Source organism: Felis catus, chromosome C1 (genome assembly GCF_018350175.1).
Source record: "Felis catus isolate Fca126 chromosome C1, F.catus_Fca126_mat1.0, whole genome shotgun sequence".
Lineage (NCBI taxonomy): Eukaryota > Metazoa > Chordata > Mammalia > Carnivora > Felidae > Felis > Felis catus.
In genome coordinates this window covers 40632809-40646066 of record NC_058375.1, presented here as the reverse complement: position 1 = coordinate 40646066, position 13258 = coordinate 40632809, and the positions used below count along the sequence as shown (strand labels likewise).

The window sequence follows — 13258 nt, the reverse complement described above, 5'->3', positions numbered from 1 at the left end:
AAAAAAAGGATTTTTTTCCCCTGAATGCTCTTACTCAGCTTTTCCCCCTAGAAGAGCTCTGCTTTAACATTTGGTTCACCCCTTCTTCCCAGCTTTTTCCTGGCATTCAAATTACTTCCACTGTTTTGCCTTTGCCTTCATTTAGTATCTTATATATTCCTCTGTTGAAGTTTATAATCAGTGGAAGGAAGAGTTATCAATAGAGTACTTGAAGAAGGGCTATCATAGTGATGAACATGTTTGCAAGGAGGAATTTGAAAGAACATTTAGAAGAGTATAAATATAGTAGATTGTTGGAAACAGTCTGTTACAGATATTTACAGAAAATTAAATAATCATTTGTGGAAAAAACTTTCCTTTCTGCCAGAAAGAAAGAGGGAGAAAATGGTGTAGAGCATCTTTTTTTGAGGCCTCATTGGTTTCCCACCATTATCTCATATTCTTTCTCTAGAACTCTACAATTTAGTGTGGACATTTATATCTACTTTTGTTTCTTTGGCCTGTCACTTTTGTAGCTGGGAAAGTTTTCATCCCAAAATGGATCCTTTTCTTATAGCTCCTTTGATTAACAGAATACTAATAAGGTCTGTGAAATAATAGAAAAAAATATATTGGTCTCTGTCCCTCAGTTTCTGACACAGAGCTTCTAAAACCCTTATAATTTCTTAAGTGATAAGAATAATACTAGTGGCATCTTTTGTTCTACTATTTCATTTTTGACCCTAATTTTTTTTTTTTTTTAACATTTATTTATTTTTGAGAGAGAAAGAGAGCATGAGCAGGGGTAGGAGCAGAGAGAGAGAGGGAGACACAGAACCCGAAGCAGGCTCCAGGCTCTGAGCTGTCAGCATGGAGCCCGACGCGGGGCTCGAGCTCATGAACCGTAACATCATGACCTGAGCTGAAGTCGGATGCTTAACCAACTGAGCCACCCAGACGCCCCTTTGATCCTAGTTCTTGACCATAGAGCTCCTAAATCCCTTGGAATTTCCTGGGTGATACGAGTGTCTTTTGTTCTAACGAGGAGACTTTTGGGCTCCTGGATAGTTTCAGGATGGGGGCTGGTCACCAGAAAGACCAAACCATGATTAGAAGCTTCAGTCAGTCCTACTCTATCCTCCAGGAAGGGGAGAAGGACTGGAAATTGAATTAGTGATTGATCATGCTTACGTAATTGAAGCTTCCATAAAAATCCCAATAATGCAGGTTGGGAAGCTTCCAGGTTGGGGAGTAGTATATGTGGAGGGAGAGTGTGCCTAGAGAAAGCATGGAAGCTCCGCATGCCTTCCCACATACCTTTCTGTAGGCATCTCTTCCACCTGGTTTTTCCTGAATTGTATCCTTTTATAATAAGTCAGTAAATTAAGAAGTAAAATGTTTTCCTGAATTCTTTGAGCCGCTCTAGCAAATTAATTGAAGAGAGGGTTGTGGGAATCTCTGATGTATGGCAGGTGGGTCAGAAGCACAGGTAACAGTCTGGACTTTGTGATGAGCATCTGAAGAGGGGGAGGTGGGGAGTAGTTTTATGGTCCTGAGCCCTTAACTGGTGGGATCTGATACTGGTAGACAGTGTCAGAATTGAGTTAAATTGTAGAACACTTAGCTGGTGTTGCAGAATTGCTTGATGTATAGAAAACCCACACATCTGGTGTCAGGTGAAGTAATATTGTTTGTGGTGGAGTATTGAGAGTAGAGGAGACACACAGTGTCCCTCCATCTCCCCCCAATACAAGATTAAAGGTGAAAATTCCACAATTCATAGCTGTAGAATGATGGGCTCTTACAATACTTCTGATTGGCTCTACTCAGGGTGAAATCATGAGAGGAGGATGATTTTATCAATTTAGTGTGGACACTGATACCTTCTTTTGTTTTCTCAATACTCAGAATAGTTCCAGATGATTAATTAAATATTTGTGGGATGAGTTAATGTTGGAATGAGTGAATGAAATATCAAATGAATGAATAAGATGCATGAGTGCTATGTAAGTACAACACAGTGGAAGAATCATTGAGACTTTTAAGGCAAACCAAGAAACAGACTTCAACTATAGAGAACAAACTGATGGTTACCAGAGGAGAGGTGGGTAGGAGGATGGGTTAAATAGGTGATGGGGATTAAGGAGTGCCCTTGTGATGAGCACCGGTGTTGAATCACTTAATTGTACACCTAAAGCCAATATGACCCTGTATGTTAGCTAGAATTTAAGTAAAAACTTAAAAAAAAAAAAATAAAGGAAGAAAAATCATTGAGAAAAAGGTAGTGTGAGTCAGTTAAATTTTCTTGAAGAAAATGATTCACATCTGGGTCTTCAACTCCATTAGGCAACAATAGGCATTCCTTCCTTCATGATCCCATATTGCCTTTCACATTGCTTTACAATTAGTTGTTTCTATAACTGCCTGTCCTGGGAGGAACGTGTCTCATCATTTTTATATTTTCTCCAGCACTGTGCTCAGTGAATAAAAGAATGAAGGAATTTGAACTGGTGGAAAAAAGGATATTCTGTAAAGGATCAGTATGATTGGAGGAGAGAAAGTCCGTATTTGTTTGAAGAATTCACTTGATGGCAAGATCAGAGTTGTGAATGCTAAAATACTAGTAGTACTTTGTGGACCCAATGTTTATCTTTTTATTTTTTATTTTTTTAATTTTCTTTCAACGTTTTTATTTATTTTTGGGACAGAGAGAGACAGAGCATGAACGGGGGAGGGGCAGAGAGAGAGGGAGACACAGAATCGGAAACAGGCTCCAGGCTCTGAGCCATCAGCCCAGAGCCTGACGCGGGGCTCGAACTCACGGACCGTGAGATCGTGACCTGGCTGAAGTCGGACGCTTAACCGACTGCGCCACCCAGGCGCCCCAATTTTTTAGTTATTTTGAAAATATTTTGAATCTGACATACCATAGAGTAGTAATTTCAAATTGAATAAAAGTATACTAATTTTAGAAAGTATTTTTCTATATATTAAGTATGTTCAGGAGATGGAAAAATGGATAATGGACACAACAAAGCCAGTGTTAACAATAATAATTATTATTCTAGTTCACAGGCTTTCCAAAGATGTGGAATATGTAGAGTTGCCTATATTCTTAATTCTGTCAACTAATAATATATACGATTATATATATGTATATGTATAATGAAAATGTGTTTATTATTTCTATTATTATAAACTTTTAAATGTTTTTTTTCTATTTATAAATTCTTGTAACTTAAATGTATTAAATATTTATTTTTACTTATCTGCAATCAGTAATTTGGAGATTAACCAGCTGAGGAGGCTGCTGATAAGAATAGAGCTGATGATAATGCTATGATGATGTAATCATTGAAGCCTGGAAGAATGGTGGTTTGTTAGTAACTAATGTGTATATACTGAGAATAATGAGTATTATACTGATAATCCTATTTTTATACTTTAAACACTGTTTCAAGAGTTATACTTTATTTCCCATGTATTTTTTAGCCTTTTATAAGCTAATTTTTACTAAAACTTAAAAAATATGTTTAATAATCTCTTCTTAGGCCTCATAATATTAGACTATTTTCACATTTTTCAGTTTTGTCTAATCTTTCCCTACAGTACCTTCTTTGCTCCCTCTGTGACATATTCATGGTTTTTGCCCTTATATCTAACCCTTCTATATTAATTTTTGTCATTAGATTTCTCTCGTCTTTTTCTTACATGTATGAATTCCCCAATACTCTATCTCTCTTCTTTTCACCAAAGAAGAAAGCTTATAGGGAGGGAGAATTAAAATATTTTTAGGGCTTCTTTTATTTGCCTTTAAACATATATAGCTTTAATTAATCTACCTCTGAATTTTTAAATTACTTTTGTCTCCATTTGGATATTACCTGAACTGCTTATAGTAAAATTAATTATTGAATATATTTTTGTCCCTGCTAGAATGCAAGCTATGTTATATTTATTAGTATATCTCCATTGCCTAGCACAGAGCTTGGTATGTAGTTGGCAATTAATAACATACTTGTTAACTAAACAAATGATATCCTACTGTCACTTCAAAGTTAACATGTTCAAAATTGAACTCTTCTGATATTTTCCTTTGCTTCTGTATCCACTCATTATTCAGTGTCCAGATCGAATGCCATCTCTTTTCTGAAACTTTTCTTAATCCTCATAAAAATCTCTTTCCCTATTCTATATTCCTTTAGCAAATTATACTTTTATTGTACCTTCATTCTGGATTGCATTTTACATATTTATGTACAGAATTTATTATGTACATAAGGTTGAGGTCAGAAACTAACTTCCTATCCAAAATGAAATACATTATTTAAAACGATCTAAGATCTAGGAAAAAGAAAGCGGAGGTATGTCACTGTTCCTGGACAGTGTTGTGTCCTACCCCTTCTTGCTAGTTTTCACTTATCCTTCAGTCTTGGTTGAGACATTATTTCATCTAGGAAGCTTTTTGAGCTTTGGTCACTTGGCTGTGTGACTTGTTTTGTTTTGTTTTGTTTTTCATTTTTGTACTCCCTATCATCCTTAATTTAACAAATAAGTATTGAGTGCTGTTTAGTTCCTGCACTGTGCTAGGCAATGGGGATAAAGTAGTGAACAAAATTGTTATTGTCTTGTCTGTCACAGAGCTTACACCCTATTGAGAAAGACAGACATAAAACAACCACCAAATAAGTAATTATTAATTACTATGAAGGAAAAGCACAGGGTTCTATGTGAGCATAAACCTATATAGATGGGGGTTGACCAAAGAAGTATTATTTGAAAAAGTGTATCTAACAGAAATTTTGGTTATCATTAAGATTTAGCCAGACAAGAAATGAGGAAAGGGCATTTCAAACAGACATAATATCTTCAAAAGACCTAAGAACTAGAGGAACTTGATGCTGTTGAGGAACAAAAAGGCCCAGTTTGGCTGAGGGTATAGTTCATTATAGAGATGAGGAAACAGGCTGAAAGAGGTTCAGTGATTATAGAACATATTAATATCATAAAACTAATAAGTGGGAAAGTCTACATTCAAATTTTGGACTTTATAAATCCTTAATATTCTTTCCATTACACCTTGGCATTCCTGAGTGAAAATTTGAACACAGTCTTTCCAAACTCTGGTATTTTGTTTCTTTTCCAACAGCACAGAAAATTCTCTTACTGTTTTCCTAATTTTTAGCAAAGAAGATATTTGTATGTGGAACCATTGCTGTCAAGAGAAAAGAGATAATTGACCTGGCTGTAGACAGAGATGCTTCCATTGCATTTGTGGCTTTGAAAACCCATGTTAGCATGTTTGGCTCAAAGGATTTATGAGCCTCCAGAGTTGTCAGGGTTCTATGGAATCCACTCTCTGTATTAATCTGTGAATCTTTCTTTCTTTCTTTCTTTCTTTCTTTCTTTCTTTCTTTCTTTCTTTCTTTCTTTCTTTCTTTCTTTCTTTCCTTTCTTTCTTTCTTCTTTCTTTCTTTCTTTCTTTCTTTCTTTCTTTCTTTCTTTCTTTCTTTCTTTCTTTCTTTGCCAGTGGAGCATTACAACTCTCAAAATTTATAGGAAGTACCTTACACTCTACTCTGTTTCCATTCTACAGAATAACATTGTAAACTTGACCCACTTCTGGCAAATATTTAGATTAATGTTTCACCAAATACACAAACTCCTTTTGGGAGATGATTTTCAGACAGCTGATAAAGCATTGAAGTGTTAGGTTTTTTGTTTGTTTGTTTTTGCATTTTGATGTGGACTTGGATGGGCATGGAGAGGGAAGAAGTTGTTATGACGCAGAGGCAGAGTTGGAAATGCAAAGTTTTTCCTCCAGTGAATCTTCTCTATTACCTGTAGTGACAATCCAGGATGTAGCAGCCTGTTTGCTTAGTAGTCTGCAAAAATGTCCGTATCATGTCACCTCTGTGCTATGTTCTGAGTAATTGGTGACTTGTTAGGATAGAGACCAACTTCAGGAATGTTTTATGGAAACTTCCCAGTGATGCTCCTGCCTCCTTTTGTAACCTGGTACAATTGTGGTATTGTGTTTATCAAAGAATTTATGCCTCTACGTTTTTTCCTTCTAGATGGTCTTTTTATGAAGATTTATAATTATAACATGAAAGAGTGAATTTAATTTCTGAGCTAATTGTAAAATTCTTATTGGAATTTTTCATTTGTGATTTTATATCTTAATCTGAAGAAGGAAATAATGTTAAAAATATTACTTTACGGTACTGATTTTACTTGTTCTGACATTCTTAAACATTGGTTTTTGTGGGTGTTTTGCTTGAATGAAGACTGGAACTAAGCTTTTTATGACTCAAGATTTGGGTATATTATATGCCAAATGCATTTTTTTCTTAAAATACTGTTTTATTATAGCAAGTAGAGAAACATTTTAGAGAATATTTTGTATTACTAGGGAAACATTTAGTATTTGTTTACAGTTTATTTTCCAAAATTACACTTATTTTCCTGTACAGTCTTCTCCACCCCACCCCATCTCTGAGCATTTTTCTGTTTTTGTTTTTGTTTTTTGTTTTTCTGTTTTTTTGTTTTTGTTCTTTTGTTTTTTTGTTTTTTGTTTTTTGTTTTTTTTTTTTTTTTTTTTTTTTTGTTAAATGGGCTTCTCTGTTTTTTGTTTGCAGGCAGCTATCAATGGTGTAATACCCCAGGAAAATGGCATTCTACAAAGGTATGTTATAAGGTGCTTAATGATAGGATGAGAATTTAGCAAAGCAAAAAGAGACAATTGTTAATCTTTTTGTTTCGCTTTTTGATAGAGCATTTGATACAGCATTCTTTGGTGTAGAAGCTCATTAATATTGTTACTGTTCTTACAGACATTTTTGTTATATCAATTTCCTAAAGTCTGTAGCTTTTAACTGTATTATGTTATTTCAGAATGGGTGGTACTATTTTAAAGCTGGTTTTATTTTATTTTTAGGAAAGCTTTTCGGGTGCCTGGGTGGCTCATTCGGTTGAGTGTCTGACTATTGATTTCAGCTCAGGTCATGATCCCAAGGTTGTGGGATTGAGCCACGTGTCAAGTTCTGCACTGAGTGTGGAGCCTGCTTGAGATCCTCTCACTCTTTCCCTCTGCACCTCTCCCCTGCTTGCCTGCACACTGTTTGTCTTTTTCTGTCTCTAAAATAAAAAAGAAAGGAAGAAAGAAAGCTTTTCAAGGTCATATTCTAATAAAGTGGAAAGAACTGAATCTCAGCAGCTCTAAAACATGGTTATCATCTACCAATTCAGCCTTTGTCTCCAACCAATTTACTACATTCTTTTTCCCACTCACTTTTGTTTTCTAAATTAAGTATATGATAACTTGCAACAATTTCAGTAAGTTCTTAATTGATGAAACTTCCTAGAACATTGAACTATTTCATCTGAAGAATCCATTGTTAACATGTGGAATGGTCTTCATGGTTTTGTGTCATTGCCGGAAGGTAAAATTGGAAGATGATGCCAAGAGAACTCTAAGTTACAAAATAATAATTCCTTAAATTAGAAGTAACATTTCTTAAGTTTTCTTTCCTTAAAATTGGAGACTCTGGTTTGGATTAAAAGAGGACACTTATAAAGTCATAGGAGGTAAAACCATTCTCCCTTCCAAGTGTAGTTTAATTACTTGATTTCCCCCCATCCCCCATTCAAACTTTGGCTTGAATTTTGGTGGCTGGGATTTCTAAGTCACTGAAGCATGATCTGCTAAGCGCAGATGAGGCAAACAGAAACAGCAGACTAGGAATGAGGTTGTTTTGAAGAGAAAGAAAAGTGCTGTTGCAAAACTGTCAAAAAATTCACCATGAATTGCAAAATGTGCTGTACTTTATAGGAAATTGTCTATATTTAGAAAGGTAGCAAATTTTGTTTGGTACCAATACTATCCTTAGTGATTACAGACCTGTTCCCTAAAAGAAACAGAAACAAAAACACAAAAAAAACTGTGAGAAAGACTTTCCATCCAGAGTAAACGTGGCTGATTTCCAGAGTCTGTACCAAAATTTTTTTGTTTACTCTTTTCTTCTTTTTTTTTCTTTTTTCCTTTTTTTCTTTTTTGGTTCAAAAGCATTTAGTTTTATTGAAACCCTTGTCTAGAAAGCAAACCAGGTGATTACAGGAACTTCCTTCATGATCTTTTTTTTTTTTTTCCCCCGCTTTGGTTTAAAAAGGTTTAGACTGCTAAATATGGCTCCAGTTTTATTCTTGAGTAAATGTTATTCCACTTTTTGTGCCAAAATTTTTGCTTGCTAAACCCTTGTGGATTCAGCTGCTGGGTTCTGAGTACATATTGGATATATCTTAACATTAACAGTATTATGCTATGGGTGAACTGTAGAAATTCCTTCATCCATGGAAACATTCCACCTCTCCTGTCAAAGATGATAGTTTTTGCTTAATATAAATAGGGATACAGCACTAAATTGACTTCTAATGAGGTTACTGTAATATTTGAGGTTTAACTTTTATCAGAGTGGGTTTTGTTTATTTTGTTTGCTTGTTAAAGCAATGACTTATGTGCACAGAAGAAAATCAGTTGTATCTAGTAATAGTCTTCAACTCTTTCCCTTCCTAACCTTTTTCTTCAGCTTTGAAATCAGTGTGGACTTGACATAACTGAAAATTCCTTTTGTAGATCTATTGACCAAAGGAAAAGAAAATGTTAGTTTCTCATTTACTTAACACTGAAAGTGGAAGACACAGTAGTAAGAATGGTATATGTAGGTAGTTAAAAGGATTTTTGTTTATTTGACTTTTATAGTAAAATTGAATATAGTCTGTGAATACAGCTGACTCTTAACTTGTCAGTTCATACCTCAACAGAGGAAAGAGCTACCAAAAATATTTTTTTAATATGAATTACTTTTGGAAGGAGAATAGCCCAATCCCCTGTGCTTTATAGCTTTTCTTGAAATCAGATATTTGTATGAATTCAAAAGTGGGAATATGGTTTTTAATGTACCCATAAAGTTCAAAGCAAAGAAATTAACATTTTCCTAATGCTTAAGGCACTGTGTCAGGTAATTGACATATATTTCATCATTTAATACTTATTATAACCCTCAAAAGGTAAGTGTTCATATTTCATAGATGAGGAAACTGAAGGGTAGAGAGTTGACATAAATTTACTCAGGTAAATTTACTCAGTAAACTAGACAATGTCACACCTTTGTTTTAAGATTTTTTCCTTTGGGTAAAAAAGTTGGAATTTATACACGTGTGTAAGGTCTTTATTCCACAGCTTTGTTTTTACAGTTACTATTTTAGTTGTAAGCAAGCAAAGGCAATTACGACTATTTTAGTTGTAAGCAAAGCAAAGATGTTACTATCCCTCATTTTATAGGTAGGATAAGGCATGAAATGACTTGGCCCAGATGATATAGCATGATGTTGATAGAGTCAGGAATATAAGCAAATCTTCTGCCTCATCCTCCAAGGCTTATTTCACTAGACAATATACTACTAATACCATATGTTTATAAACTGTGTAACTTATGCTGTCATAAATGTAAACAATTTAATCATAAAACATCAAATGTGTGCATGTTTATTTACTACATCTTGGTATAATATTTATTTAGCATATTGTCCAGAACCTTTTTAAACATTATTTTTGCAGGCAGTTATTGTTAGAAGGAAGAGCTAATGAATTACTCATGTTAGTAGACAGCACATGCTATGTCTTCTAAAAATTAAAAAAAAGTTTTTTTTAATGTTTATTTATTTTTGAGAGAGAGGGAGACAGAGGATGACCAGGGGAGGGACAGAGAGAGAGGGAGAAACAGAATCTGAAGCAGGCCTCAGGCTCTGAGCTGTCAACACAGAGGTGGACATGGGGCTCAAACTCACAGACTGCAGGATCATAACCTGAGCTGAAGTCGGATGCTTAACCAACTGAGCCACCCAGGCGCCCCTGTTTCCTAAAAATTTTATGAACCAGTAGTGTAATTTTCCTCATTGACTAAGGATGGTGTTTTTCAACTCATATTTATTTTTTGACCGAGGCAGATATATTGTATGTTTCTTTGTCTATTATTTAACTCATTGAGGGAACCTAGAGAAGACCAGAAAATAGTCCATTGTAGAGCAGCAATCCAGTTTGGTAATCAGGACCTTTCACCCCACTTAGTATCCCTTCATTTGCTAGTTGATTCAATAGTCTGAGGAGTACAGAACTGCCAAGTGGCATTCTCAGGTTCTAATTCTGCGAAAGTATTGTGGAAACATTACATTTTTTGGGAACTGTGATCTCTGAACCACCAGAGCCTAAAGTAGCATGAAACAAAAATTCTGTTAAGTTGTTAGGCATAATAAAAGGAACCACTACCACTGCTTAATTCTCATACCCATGTTTTCTGGTAGTATGAGAAACATCATAGTTTTGGTCACTGATATAAAGCATACACCACATCCTTTAATGTGGAGCCTCAAGCTTTGAGTATGTTGTCTCCCAATTTGTGCCATAACTGTCTTCAGCAGGACATTCCACTGTTTTGACAGGCTAGGTGCTTCAGGGTAACAGGATATATGAATGATACCAGCACTATACCTCTTTTGCTGTGAAATGAGTTCCTTGTTTAGAACAAGGGGAAGCCATAGATCAATAAGCATTTCCTCAATACATGAATGTTGCTACTGGCAGAATCATTACATCAGGGAAGTCAATTTCATATCCAGAAAAGTGTCTTTTTAAGTGAGAACAGATTGTTTCCTCCTCCATTATAGAAATGATCCATTACCAGATCCCTAAGGAATGATGCCATATTAGGGGCTCAGTATTAGTCTCTGTTGGTAGCAGTTTAGACACTCAGTAGTTTCCGTAGCCAGATTCAGACTTGGTAAGGGGAAGTTGATATTGTGCTCTAACCTCCCTCCTTTTGGCATGACTACATTATATATTAATGCATTGAACAGTCCTAGGGTAGTAAGGGAAAAAGCTGACTCACAACAATAGAACATTGTTATCTTACGCCACACTGAGAGCCTTTTTTCCCCAGCGGATAGCCTACAGGCAACATTCCCCTAAAACATATATTCACATTCTGTCCATTCTAAAAGATCCATTTTCATAAATTCCGCCCAGACTTCCTTGTCACCTAATTTTGTTTTATTCTTTCCAAGTCCTGATCAGCTGGCCAAACTATAAGCTATTGCTTGTGATTCAGTATAGATTTGTACCTCAGGCAATCTCTCTTTCTAAATGAAAAGGTCAACCTGTGGTACAATATCAAGTTCTCCCCACTGGGAGGCTTTTCTCTCACTGCTATCTTTTTGGGGTATCTTTGTTTGGAGGCTGTTATGCTTCAGCAGTTTGTTTTTGGTTGGTGTGAGCATGTATACACAACCATCTTTTCTTTTCCCAGTCTAAATCTTTCCTTCCTCTGTTAACTTAGTTATCTCTTATTATTGATGGGAAGTGCAAGATACAGCAACTGCCTATTACCCTGACTTGTTTATGGCCACTGAACCCCAGAAACTTCACCAAGGTGGTGAGATCCTGCATTTTTGAGGCATGTATCTTCTAATTTGATAAGACAAAGCATCTCAGTGCTTGCTACTATTGTTCTTCAGGATCAGTTCACATTGTTACCAATGTAATGTTTTGTGGAATGCTTGGTGATCAAGATCTCTCTAGACTAGATTATTATGCTAGAGAGAGTTTACATAATCTTTTAGAAAAGTCAGTGAAGGTATATTGTTTACCCTTCTGGGTAAAAATAAAATGCTTGTCTTGGTAATTGCAAATTAATATAGAGAAAAAGATCAGTTTCCTCCTGTTATCCCTTCCTATGTAGTAACCCTAACTCCATGGATCAGAAAGCCAATGTGGGATGTCTGCCAGTTACTGAAGGTGTCTCTTTCAATTATGCATTCAGAATCTGGAGAAGAAATTGCATGATAGGTTGACAGATTGTTTGAATATAGTATGAGTGGACTTGGGCCAAAACTTGATTTACCATCATAATCTTCCACTTTTATATCCCTAGGAATTAGTATCAGTTTAGAGTTAGCATCTAGTAATCCCCTAAAGATTTAGATATTTTCCTTTTATTGGTACACAGGCACTCTAGTTGAAGGCTGCAGGTCTCTTAGGTGAAGTCTTAGAGGAAAATTTACAATATATATGTGTGGTCCTGTTGCATTGTCTTTGTGGGGATCAGGGGCTTTGTGAAACAACTTGTGTTTGGAAACTGAGAGTGACTATGACTCTCCTTTGTGGTTATGGACCTCAGGTTTTAGGCTACCAGGTCTAGGGTTTCTCATGTTTTTAGATCAAGTAATATTTTAGTTGGCTGACTTTTAATTTTGTTCCTTAGATACAATCATGTTCAGTTCAATACTTCTAAAGATCTCTGGAGGTTGAAATCTTCTGATTGCTGCATTTTGTCTCTGTTGTCTGTTAACATAATTGTTCCCACCTTCTTCTTACTAAATTCTGCCATTTGACCTCAACACTCTGGCATCTCATCATGCCCATTAGGGAGGCTTATTCAGTGGTTTCATCTCCCCATGTCATTCCCAATCCACAGAAGACAGCCTCTGCAGTTTTTTTTAAGAAGGCAGACACTTTTACAAATAAATGTATTTCTGAATGCTTTAGTGCAATGTCCTTGTCCTCTGGGACCTCATGGGTGATGTACTAGGAAGCTATATGTATGTTCAGACTGTACATGGTAATCCACTTAAGCTTTATTTTTCTAAGCATCTGAATTTCTTCTACATTTTGCCAGGAAAGTTTGGGCATTTCATCCTTATTAAATGTAGACTCCTTTGGGACTTAAGTTTCAGTCAACAAGCAAACTATTAGAGGTACTTAGAGCTGCTTAAGCAAACATGTTATATTTGGCCCTACCCAAACTCTTTTGGTCAAATTCGCTTCAAATTGATTTCCTTGCCTGTTCCCTAGGTTTTTACTGATATAATTTATCAAAATTTTATAATTATTTTTGGATTTAAGCCCTCGCTCAGTTAAAACATTGTACTTACTTTCTTGGAGCCTACCTCAATTTGATTTTAGAGGCAAGAAGGAATGGTGGGGGTAGGTTTTGAGAATAGGCATCCCTTTTCAAGGCAATGGTCTCAAGTAAGATCATTACTAGTTTTCAACAAGAGGAGGCTAACTTTAGTCATGTCTCTGCTTACAAAAGAGGTTCAGAAGGACACCATGGATTCAAGATTGTAACCTTCATCTGAACCCATTTGGGTATCCCCATTCCATATTTTAGGATCCCACTCCTTTGAAAACTGTGCTGTAATTTTCACAGAAGAGATTTAGTAA

General features: G+C 35.7%; 1 protein-coding gene across 3 annotated transcripts in view; it reads left to right on the top strand.

Moving 5' to 3' along the window:
• Positions 1-13258, top strand: part of FAF1 (Fas associated factor 1) — a 520342-nt gene that overhangs the window by 153731 nt on the left and 353353 nt on the right. For 2 of the 3 annotated variants that reach the window (XM_023258678.2, XM_019836980.3), the window contains exon 3: positions 6621-6667. The exons of the other annotated variant lie outside the window; for it this stretch is intronic. In XM_023258678.2, the coding sequence (XP_023114446.1) occupies positions 6621-6667 (47 nt within the window). The remainder of the gene's footprint in view (positions 1-6620; positions 6668-13258) is intronic. 3 annotated transcript variants of the gene reach the window in all.